This window comes from Mchenga conophoros, linkage group LG20, assembly GCF_057382185.1.
Source record: "Mchenga conophoros isolate Kocher_MC1m ecotype Shallow Benthic linkage group LG20, M_conophoros_male_GT1.1, whole genome shotgun sequence".
Taxonomy (NCBI): Eukaryota; Metazoa; Chordata; class Actinopteri; order Cichliformes; family Cichlidae; genus Mchenga; species Mchenga conophoros.
The window spans coordinates 22,793,993-22,806,494 of NC_140545.1; the positions used below are offsets into that span (position 1 = coordinate 22,793,993).

Here is a 12,502-nt window from a genome sequence, read left to right on the forward strand (position 1 = left end):
ATGCTCTATTTTTTTCTATTAGGAATCCAAAGGACCCTTTTGATGGTCTTTTAATTAACAGAAGCACACGTAGTCGCAGAAACTAGGAAGGGGATGAGCTTTTAATAAAGATGAATCAGTCATGCAGCTTTCGTAGCCACCACTAAGAGGCAGTGACACACTAGATAGCTTACACAATGCACCTCCTATGTTTGCCCAGCTGTAGCTTGTGTGCTGTCATTACCCCAACCGCCCCACTTCCCCCCAAACTCCCAATCTCCCCATCCTCTTTACTATTGCCACTACTGAGCTAAGCATGAGATGGAGGTAAGTGATGATGAATAACAATCAGGGTCTTCCTAAACGGATACAAAAGGAAAAGCCAATATTAATGTGCTTTTTTTTTAATGTGCTAAATCTTTCATCATTCATTTCAATACAAATGTTGACAGAGCACATTGTAGCAGGGGCTCAAACACCACAATAATTAAACACTTACTTCAAATAGATATGTGAGCAAATGAATAGGACACCAACACGCATACACACGTGCAAAAATGACAAAGTAATCTCATCCATCCTGCTAAATTCTCTGCAGGAAAGTCATTAATGGTTTTAAATGAGGACGAGCTGCCACTGATAGAACTGATCCATGTGTGAAATGGAGTTAAGTGGATGAGGATGACAAGTGGAATATTTTATAGCCAATTCTCATTGCTCATGGTGGCAGTGTAAATGATGCTTTTTTGTCTAGGCCTACTGCTTGGTGGTTAACAAATGACACTGACAGCTCACATTTTACTTGTCTTTGACAAATATTCAAGAGTCATCTTCATCACATGACTTTTAAATCTCCATTGTCATCTGACAGAGGTGGTGCCGGTCACTTGTCACAGGTGAAGGAGGTAAAGCCGTCCAATATAATCCAACCAAACTTGTTACTTTGTGGGGAAACCTCGGCTCTGGAGGTTGTCTATTAATCACAGGGTTGGAGTACTTGAGGAGACAACACCTCCTCCTGTCAAAGTGTCCTTGAGCAAGAAATTGAACCCCGAGATCCTCCCACTGGGAAGGTCGGCGTCTTGCATAGCAATTCTGTCACCATTTGTGTGCCAATGTGTGATCAGAGGCCATTTGCATTCTTGTACTTTTGCTCCACTACATTTGAAGGAAAATAAATATTTTTTTATTCCACTTTCAGCTTCTCACGGGTTACTGTAAAAACTGAGGTTTTACATAAAATGCATTCCCACAAATTGTGCACATAAGTGAAACCATCTGAAAAAAGGGCCATTAAGAGTACTTTTACTTTTTATATGTTCATTTTACTTATATTCTTTTATATGTTTTTAAATACATTTCTACGTGCCTGACCTTTACCTGCAATTACGTTCAATCTGTAGTTTTGCACGGTCCACTCTTTACAAGCAAAACAGTCACATCACCATGTTACCAGTTACTGTATTAAACTTTCATTTTAAATACTTGAGACTTTAGGGTTAAAAAATAGATTTTTTAAAACATTTTTCTTCTTTTTGTTGGTCCTTTCAGGGTTTGCCATAGCATCCTCTGCAAGTCCTTCTTCACTACATCCATGAATCTTCTTTGTGGCCTTCCTGTTTTTCTTCTGCCTGGCAGCTCCGTCTTCAACATCCTGCATCCAGTATATGCACTATCCCTCCTCTGCACATGCCCAATCCATCTCAGCCTTGCCTCTCTGTGTCCCTGTGATATACTAATTCTAGTCCTTTCTCTTCTGGTCACTCCCAATGAAAATCTTCAGATGGACCCCAGGTGGTGCTCAAGCACCAGCCCTTCTGGTCTTTTTCACTTGGTAAGTTCAATTTTTTCAAGAGTTTTTTCCCTCAATTTCTATTTTATAATTTTACTTTTGGTCCGTGGCATCAGTTCCTAATTAAAAGCTTAAAAACCTCTTTGGCAATTCATTGTCATCGTAACCAGGTATGCACAAGCAAAGTCGTAAGGCGCAGCATTATGTGTCTGACCTGCTTTTATGACAATAAGGCGATGGTAGCATTTAGCCCAGATACACCCTTGCTTGTCACTGTTATGAAATTAAAATACTATTACAACATGTCAATACAGTTAAACATAAACAACAAGAGTCCACCATAAGCCTTTAAAAAGCAAGCTAGTCTGATTGAAAATGTACAAGTGAACTCTGTAAGGACCTTTGTGTGACAACAGAAAGAATTCATCAATGCAAATATTTGGATGTCAGAAACACTGGGCCTTGACTGATCCGCCTGGACTCCCACATGTCAACTTTTTCGGAATTTCCATTATTCTTTCACCATTTTCTTAGCTTACGGGTGTAGCCAAAAATCTCTTGGATTATTATGAACTCATGAGCACACACTGCGTCGGATGAAATCAAAGTACATACATCCAGTTGCAGTGGGTGTACAATAGTGATGTGTTGGTCATGAACGAAATGGCTCTTAGAGACGACTCTTTGAAGTGAACGATGCGAGCCGCACATTTTTTCTGCTTCACTCTGCACATGAGCCTTGTGCTTGCGCTGAGCAGAGGGGAAGGGGCGGTAGTTACACTCGAGGTAGCAGAGAAAGAGACCCAGGGACAACATCAAGAGACAACATCATCACTTTAGAAAGGTATAGTAATCATCCACAACCAGGGGCGGAGCGTGGGGGTGGCTTACGGGGCTTAAGCCCGGGTTGTTTTGTCAGAAGCCCGGGGTATTTTGGAGTGTAATTTTTTCATAGTTAGATGCCTGGCTGACTACTGTATAAAACAAAAAGTACACACAATATTCGAAGCACATAGTGCACACTGTGGGAATTTACGACTGTGCGTGAATCCCCCCCTGATATTGGTATGATCCAAGCTCAGGCACTAAGCGACTGAGCGAGGGGGCGGGGCAGCTGCTGCCCGTGAGTGCGCTGTTGGAGAGACGGAGCCAGCCATACTAAGGAGAGCTTAAGTTTGACCAGGTACCAAAGCAAATCATTCGTACCGTACAAATAATGTAAATATGACGGTGCATCACGAAAGATTGATATGAAACTGATCACTTGACCAATATTACGTTACTTGCTCTTCAAGTGAATCAACAAATGGCAAAATGAAAAGCCGAACAAATGCTATTTTTTTTTAGAGAGTCTTAGCTTACGTGTGTTTATTTCATATTTTCAGTTCTTACCCTCCCCGACTAAATCGGTTTCAGTTATGTACTGAAACATAAGAATGGACATTCGAGGGTTCTTTCAAAGAAAAAACTCAGGTAAATGTTATTTTATATATTATGCTTTGTATGTTGTTCAGTATATTTCTATGCAAAACAAGAGGGATTTCAGTACACAGCAGGATATTCACATTTGTAACCAGATATTTACATACACTTTAGGGAGAAAACATAAAACATTTTTACTGTACAACCAGAGGTGTGGACTCGAGTCACATGACTTGGACTCGAGTCAGACTCGAGTCATTAATTTTATGACTTTAGACTTGACTTGAAAAAATGTTCTAAGACTTGTGACTTGACTTGGACTTTTACACCAATGACTTGGGACTTGTATTGGACTTGAACCGGTTTACTTGAAAAGACTTGATATTTTACCCAAAATATAAAATTTAACATGCATATTATATAGAGATTGAAAATGTGACGTCATTCACGGGTAGAACCGCAAAGGATTCTGGGAACTCGTGGCAAGCGGTAGTAGCGCACGCAGGCTTTCAATTGAAATCAGTCACACAGCGATAAAAAGAAACACAAAAATGTCAAGAAGCTGTTGTATTATTAACTGCAATAGCCGGTCGCATGACAGCCACAGGAAGCCGACGGGTAAAGAGATCGGTTGTTATCGGATTACGTCGTTGAAGAGAAATTGTTCAAGCCATGTTTCCGAAGTAACAAAGACGCGAAGGATGGCCTGGATTGCAGCCATTCAAAGATCAAATATAACGTCCCAGAACCCTCCAGCTCACAGGTTAGTCTGCTCCAAGCATTTACACGAAGGTCAGTATTTTTTAGTAGTTAATACGTCATTTTCATAACATAATTAGTGATATAGGTTACAAGCAAGTCTGGCGCTGAACAGAAATTGTTGCGCTATGCTCCTGTGTTTATTGTGCATAAATAGTGAATTGTCCTGACACAATATTGTGTTTCGCTTCTGTTATTATGGTACATTAACAAAAACATATACTTTTATTCACAGGATAAAACAGGTTTTTTGTATCACTAATTGCCCAGTACGATTACAGCATACAGTATTATTGTCACTGCTACATTTCTGTGATGCTACCAGAAATTATTTCCACTACTAATTAATTACCCTTGAGCTCAAAGGTCCTATTAATAAACGGTTAACGAATGTGTATTTATGACGACGATTTGTGAGACTGGTAAACTTATGATACGTACGATGGTCTTTACTTTCTACACGGTGCATTTCAAGGTCCTGCACCCATCCGTCGGTAAACTGTACCCGGACTTGTTGCAGTGACCTGAAGTTACTAAACTTCACGAGTGTATGCACTCACTCCAAGAACCGTATGATTATAAATATGCATATAAATATGCTACAATGAGATAGCTGACTTCATCTAACTAGCAAATGTTGTCCAGGCTACGTTGGTGATGCAGTTCTTTTTAATGTGTATGATATTTTTGTCATGCGATTTTAAAGCCGGTCCTACAACCGCATCCAAGAATAACATGCAGCTTATCTCAGAACTGTCGGTGAAAATTATTCTTGGAGCTAGGTTTAATTGAGCTGCATTTTAAAGAGGTGCAATTTCACAATTTGTGTATATTTTCTAAGTTCACTATTTTGTCATGTGTTGAGAAAAACACAGATTTTAAAATTACATGGTCTAACATTTACATTTAGCATAACTGCAACATTATTTTTTCGTTTTTTTTTTTTAAAGACTCGAAAGGACTTGAAATTCAAAGTTTCAGACTTGTGACTTGACTCGGACTTTTACACCAGTGACTTGAGACTCGACTCTGACTTGCCTGACATTACTTGAGACTTGACTTGAGACTTGAGGATAAAGACTTGAGACTTACTTGAGACTTGCAAAACAATGACTTGGTCCCACCTCTGTGTACAACATCAATTTAGAGTAAATTTTTGTTTTAGATAAATATTGAAATATATTTTGAATTAGTTAAATTTCAGAATAAAGAGAGACAGAGCTATTTTTATCACTTTCATCAAATTTAGGAGTACATGTACACTAAATTTATTGTTAATTAATAAGAAAACTCCAGACGATTCCATTCTGAGCTGAAGAAGCTTCTGATAGGTTAGTAGAGTCCATGTGAGTAAATTGGTGGCACAGCTGTGGATGCATATAAGGCAAAACACAGAGCCTGTTTCTTTGACATGGGAAAATCAAGAGATATCAACCAAAACACCAGGAAAAGAACTGTGGAGCTCCATAAATGTGGCTCAAGTTTGAATACAATTTGGTGCCATTTGCAATTAAGAAATACAGATAGTTTCTCTCTTTACTCTTAAAGTTAACAAATATGTTTTTATATTTATCAATCTAAAAAAATAAACATTTAGTCTGATTTGATGTTACAATTAAAAAAGTGTTTTTATCTGAAGAGTAAATATCTGGTTTCAACTGTATATTTGATGATTGTCAGCACAAAGAGGGAGAGAGAGGAGAACGAGGACAGAACAGATGAACAAGAGCAGGTGAGACACACATGTTAGTCAAATGGTTGTTTACCAAAAGTATCACCGTATCATAGGTCCTCATGTATCTCGTACCTAGTGTTTCTTTTTAGGTTTGTTATTTTTCAAATTCTGTATTTATTAAGTTATGCAGGCTTGTTTGCACAACAAGGCTAAATAATTATATAAACTTTTCTCAATCTAAATAGTGGACTTTGGTAGAATTAAAAAATAAGTGTAGTGCAGGTCTATGATGATTTTTAGTGCTATCATCTAGTTCTGATTCTGGTTCTGTCTTGGTTAAGTCCTCAGTAGTCCTGATTTTGAACTGTTGTAGTCCTGTTTTAATTCTGGATCAGTTCTGGGTCTGGTTGAATTGGGGTTTAGTCCTCGTGTCTTGATACAGCCCTGACCTTGTTCTGCCTTGCTGCTTAATTAAAAAACTAGTTTAAGGTGTCCTGCACATGTGATATACATTTTTCCCTATATGAAGTCATTCTTTTTTGAACAGAGCCTATTAATCTTTTAGTCATTTCTACACCCCCCCCCCCAAAAAAAAAAAAAAAATCCCACATGCATACTACTCTTTGGGCTAAGCCCCGGCTGTTTCAAATGTCTGGCTCCGCCTCTGTCCACAACTATTTTCAGTAGCAGATGATAAAGGATTCAGAAAGTTTATTCATGCAGTGAATCTTATGTATGCAATTCCAAGGAGGAAAACACTCTCCCAAAAAATCATCCCAGGCCTATATGACAGAGAAAGTGCATCTTCTTTTTGTTTTGCATATTTTTTGCACATATTTTATTGTGCTGTGGTTTGCAGTGTTTTCTGTTGTTTCACTTTAAATTTGTTTAAAAGGAAAAAGCTGAAAATTTAAATATTTAAAAATTTAAATGTAAATAGTTGGATTTTCTGTTTATAATTTATTTATTACATTTTATGTGTATTGAATAAATAAAAGTTTATTATATTTATTAATAAACATATATAAATAAAACCACGTTTGTTTTTTTTAATTAGTAATTCGTTTTGTGCATAATTTTATATTGTTGTTGATAATAAATTAACTAAAGCAACAAAACAACCTGAAGAGCCGGTTGGGAGCCGAAAGAGCCGGCTCTTTTTAGTGAGTCGGTTCTCTAAAAAGAGCCGGAATTCCCATGTACAAGCGAACCACATGTCTCTAGCTGTGGGCCCTCTATGATGAAGAGCAATCTCTCAGAGCAGGCTGTATGTTACCAGCAAAATGAAAGAACTCCCAAAGTTCATGTGCAAGTGATTCTTTATCATTTTCCACTCTATATGAGGCCGTATAGTTTACAAAATTAACATAATGCTGTAAATAAGTCTTGAAAGTAGCGTTCGAAACTGAAATCCTGAGAAAAGCGTTTACCGGGGTCAGGTATAGTGATGGGATTTCCAGCTCTTTTTAGAGAACCGGCTCTTTCGGTTTGGCTCACTAAAAAGAGCCGGCTCCTTCGACTCCGAACCGGCTCTTCAGGTTGTTTTGTTGCTTTAATTAATTTATTATTATCAATAATATAAAATTATGCACAAAAGGAATTACTAATGTAAAAAAAAAAGTGGTTTTATTTATATATGTTTATATATAAATATATGCGGTGCCTAGAGACAAAACACGTACAAACTCCAAAAAGCACATACAAACTCCAAAACACATTTCTAGCATGAACTGAACTTCCAAAACAGAGCTACCTAGATCACTTAAATTACACAATTGAAAGCATGAAAGCACATGTGTATTGTTTGTGTATTTATACACAAGCATTCATATATAGTCAAATCCTTAAAAAAAAAAAAAGTTCATTTACCTGTTATTACCACACACCAAATCTGGTCGTTGGTACTTGATGGCTTATGTAGCCACTAGGTAACAAAAGCTCAACACATAAAATGTAATAAATAAATCAAATAATACAAAAATCAACTATTCACAATTCAACTTTTAACTATTTAAATTTTCAGCTTTTTCCTTTTACAAATTTAAAGTGAAACAACACAAAACACTGCAAACCACAACACAATTAAATATAAATTATAATGTGAAAACAAAAAGAACATGCATATTCTCTGTCATATGGGCCTGCATGAATAAACTTTCTGAATCCTTTATCATCTGCAACTGAAAATACTAGTTGTGGATGATTACTATACCTTTCTAATGTGACGTTGCTGTCCCTGGCTCTTTCTCTGTCTCTCCCTCCTGCTCTGTTCCTGTGCTACTGAGTGTAACTACCGCCCCCTGCCCAGCGTAAAGCACAAGTGCGAGAGAGAGAGGGTGAGAGAAAGAAAAAAAACCCCATGGCTCGCGATAAGGAGCCGGTTCGCGTCGTTCACGTCAAAGATCCGGCTCTAAGAGCCATTCCGTTCGTGACCGACACATCACTAGTCAGGTAAGGGAGCTGAAACCAGAACACTTGCCCCCTGCTGACCATTAGGAATAATGCAAGCTCAAGGTAGCTCCGCACTGGCTAAATTTATAGTTAATATAATTAATAGACAACAGAAAAATATATATTTTTTCAGATATTTCAATAGAGAGTTTAAAAAAAACCCTTTATTCTTTATTTAAACAGGAAAATTAAAAATATATATATTTTAAGTGTGCCCTGGCTGAGATAGACAGACAAACAACCAGCAGTGGCTGCATTAAATTAAATGTAAATACATTGTGGTAATTTTACTTTGATGTAACTAAAGCAAGTGAATGATCAGAATACTGTTTCCATATTTGTGTACATGTGCTTAGTAACTGATCATTATTCTCCTACACACACACACACACACACACACACACACACACACACACACACACACACACACACTCACATATCACCAGCACAATCGATCCAACAGGCTGACGCTCCTCATCCTCTCATCCCAGTGCCTCATGTTGGTCTCCGAGCAATTAGCCTGCTTGCATCCCAGTCAGTACACAGCACATATGTGGCTAATCTCTCTCTCTCTCTTCACTATCTCTCTTTCCTTTATCGATTCTTTTATCTCCCGCTGGACATGTTTCTTTCTTTCTTTTTGCTCAGAGCTTGACACACATAACTGGAGGTGTGACAGGTTTTTACAGCTTTTACACAAATACCCTTTATTTGCCTGTAAAGGGCTGTTGTTGGGAAGTCGGTAATGGATGTATGCGTCTAAGGCTGTCAAATCCTTGCCATGTGTGTGTGTGTATGTTGTTTGTGTAGGTGTGTGTTTCAGAGACATTTCTTTTGCAGAGCTGTCGTAAAAAATAGACATTCACTGCCCCAGAGAGAGAAGCCATTTCTGTTTCATAGACAAAAAGGTTTCTGGACTCTTTAGAGATAACAGCTTTATATGGGAATATATAGCAGTAATTGTCTCTGACAGCATGAGCTTCTTTATATGGTCTCCTTATGAAAGTGGGCAAATTGTATTTATTCACTATAGAATATACACTGAGTGACCACAAAAGCAGAACCCCCAACATAACAGTTCTGTAATAAATACCAAATAAAAGTTTAATGCTTCGTTTTTGTTCACGCAGTGTCAGAGAGCTGCTGATTCAGCTCTGTGCTCACATAAGCTGGAAGTTTATGGTCTTGTACTGGATGACTTTGACAAGTATTTTCTCATGTTTTGGGTTCACAGCGTACATGAAAGCTGCGCTCATAAAATAATATGAACAATTATAAGCAATCTAATATAAATCAGTACAGCAATAAGATACAACCTCTATGGTCCATCTATAGAAGCTGTATAGAGACATCCCAAGACAAATGACAGCACCAGTCATTTTTAGCATCAGTCACTTTATTGGTGGTGACTCACAGAGCTATGAAGTCTGCAGGGGAGAGAGTAAGGGTGGATGCACGGGCTGTTTGCCACAGGAGACTAAAGATTTTTAGTTTATCTCAGCTGTGACCCTGGTCATTACCTAACAAGTTGTTCATGATTATGAAACTATCCTCTGCGGGAAAAAATGGCAATATATAAGAGGTCCTCAAAGGTCCATATACATATGATTTTTTCAGAGTGGTTTATTGTTTCAGATTGTTGCTCTTTCAGTCCAGTCCTTCTGTAGTCTAAATCTAACCAAACCTGTGAAAGGATTTGTAGTTTAACTGATGAGTAAATGTAAAATACTACTTTTAGAATCAATTATTCTTTTCTTTGATTCAGTACAATTTACTGTTAAATAGCTGCAGACTGTAAAATGTAAGCATTTTATAAAATGTAAAGCAATTAATATGAGCTTTAATTCAGTGTTGTGGCTCTCTATGCTGGCCGGACAAATCTTGTGATTTGTTTGAGTTTTCTGACATTTTATCAACCAAACCATTCATGCTTTTTTTTTTCTAGCAGAATATTTTTTTCATTTTATGAATGAATTTGGTGAATGCAAGCAACAAAACTACACACTGAAAAGTGTTTGTAAGTCTTCTGTGCAGACACAGAAAGAGTTCGGTGAAACCTTCAAGCTTGGGGACAAATGCGATTATATAGAAACAGCTCAGCCTCAACCCAGCAGGAACCTTTTGTCACAATATAGCTTAATGAATTGGAAAGAAGCGGAGATGCATTTAGTTTATAAACTTTGAACAAAGTAATCAATCCTTCTTTTTTTATTATTTTTTTTACGTTGCAGCCAAAAGACTAATGACAGTTGCCATCCAGCAGTAGAGTAAACACGACCAAGACTCCCTGCTGGCTGCTGCATGTGGTGACCTGGGAATGAAGGAGCACAGTCGTGCTGACTCTGTAAATCTGAACACCACAGAGGCAGACTTGTCACAGTGCCAACCATTCGATTTGTTTAGAGACACAATATGGCCATCTTGGCTGTGTTCTGGAAAAGACGCCAGGGGAGCCAGTACTTGCCAGCCAACTTTCTCTTGTCGCTCTTTCTCTCTTATTTTTCACTGCGAGACCACGCTCTGCGGGGAGCATTTGAAGAGGGAAATGCGTTTTCATGGTAGATTCAAAGCATTGATCAAACATACAGAGTTCTCTGAAATAATTCAACATTATGACACTTACATTGTCTTTTGCTTGATTTATGGCTCTCAGGCTCATAACATATTCATGTTTCAGTCTTTTTTTACAGTTCTCTGAAATATGATTGTGTTTATACACATTATTTAACTCTTTAATGCAAAACATCTTAATGAGCAAGCTTCTAGCAAGAAAAACCTCTTTGAATGATTTCTGCAATGACAAATAAAAGCCATTATCATTTTTACATAATGACTGCATTAACAGCTCTGATAACAGTGTTATCGCGAGTATCATCTGTCAGCCTTCTCTTCACTGCAACAATAGACGCTAATTACACCTGTCAGAAGAATTCAGCATTCACATAAATGTAGATAATGTCTGTCTGATAATTCAGCTCTGTCAATACTTGGATTTTTCACAATCTGGGCGCTACACACCGCACAGCAGCAAAGATAAAAGATAAAGACATGATACCAGTAATCATTAGCCATTCGGTCTGGTTTATGAGCACACATTTGAGCTCCCCTAAATATTAAAGGAATACATCCATCCATCCATACTCATGGAGTCTATCCTAGCTTTGAAAGAGCTCGAGATACACCCTGGACAGGCCACCGGTCCATCACGGGGTTACTTCAGAAAGACAAATAACTATCAATGCCCACAACTGTGTCCCGCCTCTATAGGTTCAACATTTAAATTACAAAACATATTTTACCTTCCTTATTACATCCTTGGTGCTGTCTAGCTAGACTTCTCTGCCCTAGGTTTCTCCCATAGACTGCACCTAAAAGACTGCTAACGTCAGGGTCTGACAAGTAAAGCTAATGCAGAAGTACCTGTATTATTTCTAATGACCATCAGGAGGCGACTCTGATGATTACGAGAAGACGTCCATTTGTCTGTACTTAAACAGAACTTGTTTCTCCTTAGCCTTTAACCATACAACATTTTTTCCTGATGAGTGTATGTTAATTTTAAATTTGAAGTAATATATGGTGTTGATTTAATAAATTATGGTCGCCATTAGAGTCCCAAAGGAGGATAAATGATTATGCTTTACCAGGTGACTAATGCTAGTGTATGAGTGCGCTTGTCCTTCGCTTTCTGGTGGAGGCAAAAACCATCAGCTTGAGGGTTCCCAGCAGGACTTTGTTAACCAATGAGTCTAAATATTGCTCTTTTCTCCACTTATCTGTGCATTTTTTGTAGTGATTTCTATTATGTCAACTGGAACTCAGGTTCACCTAGCAGAGAGTAAGCACAGCTCTTGGTCATCATTAATGGCGAACATGTTGCAGTAAGTTGTGCATGTCAATTTGAATACTGCTGCAAATTATCAGACACACCGAGAACCATTCAGTGGTCATTAAGTGCAGCCCAAGGTTTCAGTAAGTCTTTATGATGAGTGGTCATTTTTCAAATATGACAAAAGAATGAATGGATCCATTCACGTTGGCAGCAAAGCCTGTGTGTCATTCACATGATGGAAAAGTACAATACCAATATCAGATAGATGATATATCATCTTAGTCACCAGGTCAGTGCTTAATGGGGCCTTGTGAAAGATGATGTATATGTGCGTATAGCAAAAGTGAACTTTATGAAAGTGACAATGCGTTCTTTCATAGCTGTGTTTCTATTATGAAGGTAATCAGTGGTAGACAGTAAGAAAAACTCTCAAAAATTAATACAAATGTGTACGGCAACAGTTTATGTTCCCTTGTTTCCTTTCCCATTAATCATCTTGTGACCTCCCACATTTACTTGTGACCCTTAGAGGGGACTTACAATCAGGTTGGAAATCGGTGGACTAAGCTAGCCGACTTTATGCTTTACTTTA

The 12,502-nt window shown here is 37.9% G+C and overlaps 1 protein-coding gene across 2 annotated transcripts in view; it reads left to right on the top strand.

Moving 5' to 3' along the window:
• The first annotated feature begins 250 nt into the window (after positions 1–250).
• The window catches only part of LOC146550807 (uncharacterized), a 34,501-nt gene continuing 22,249 nt past the window's right edge, over positions 251–12,502 (top strand). The window contains exons 1-2 of one of the 2 annotated variants that reach the window (XM_085260235.1): positions 251–306; positions 1,531–1,813. In XM_085260235.1, coding sequence (XP_085116361.1) covers positions 296–306; positions 1,531–1,813 — 294 coding nt within the window. In that variant the 5' untranslated portion in view covers positions 251–295. Of the gene's footprint in view, positions 307–1,530; positions 1,814–2,772; positions 2,955–3,156; positions 3,245–12,502 lie in introns of those variants that run through there. The other variant, XR_014890211.1, reaches the window with a different exon arrangement.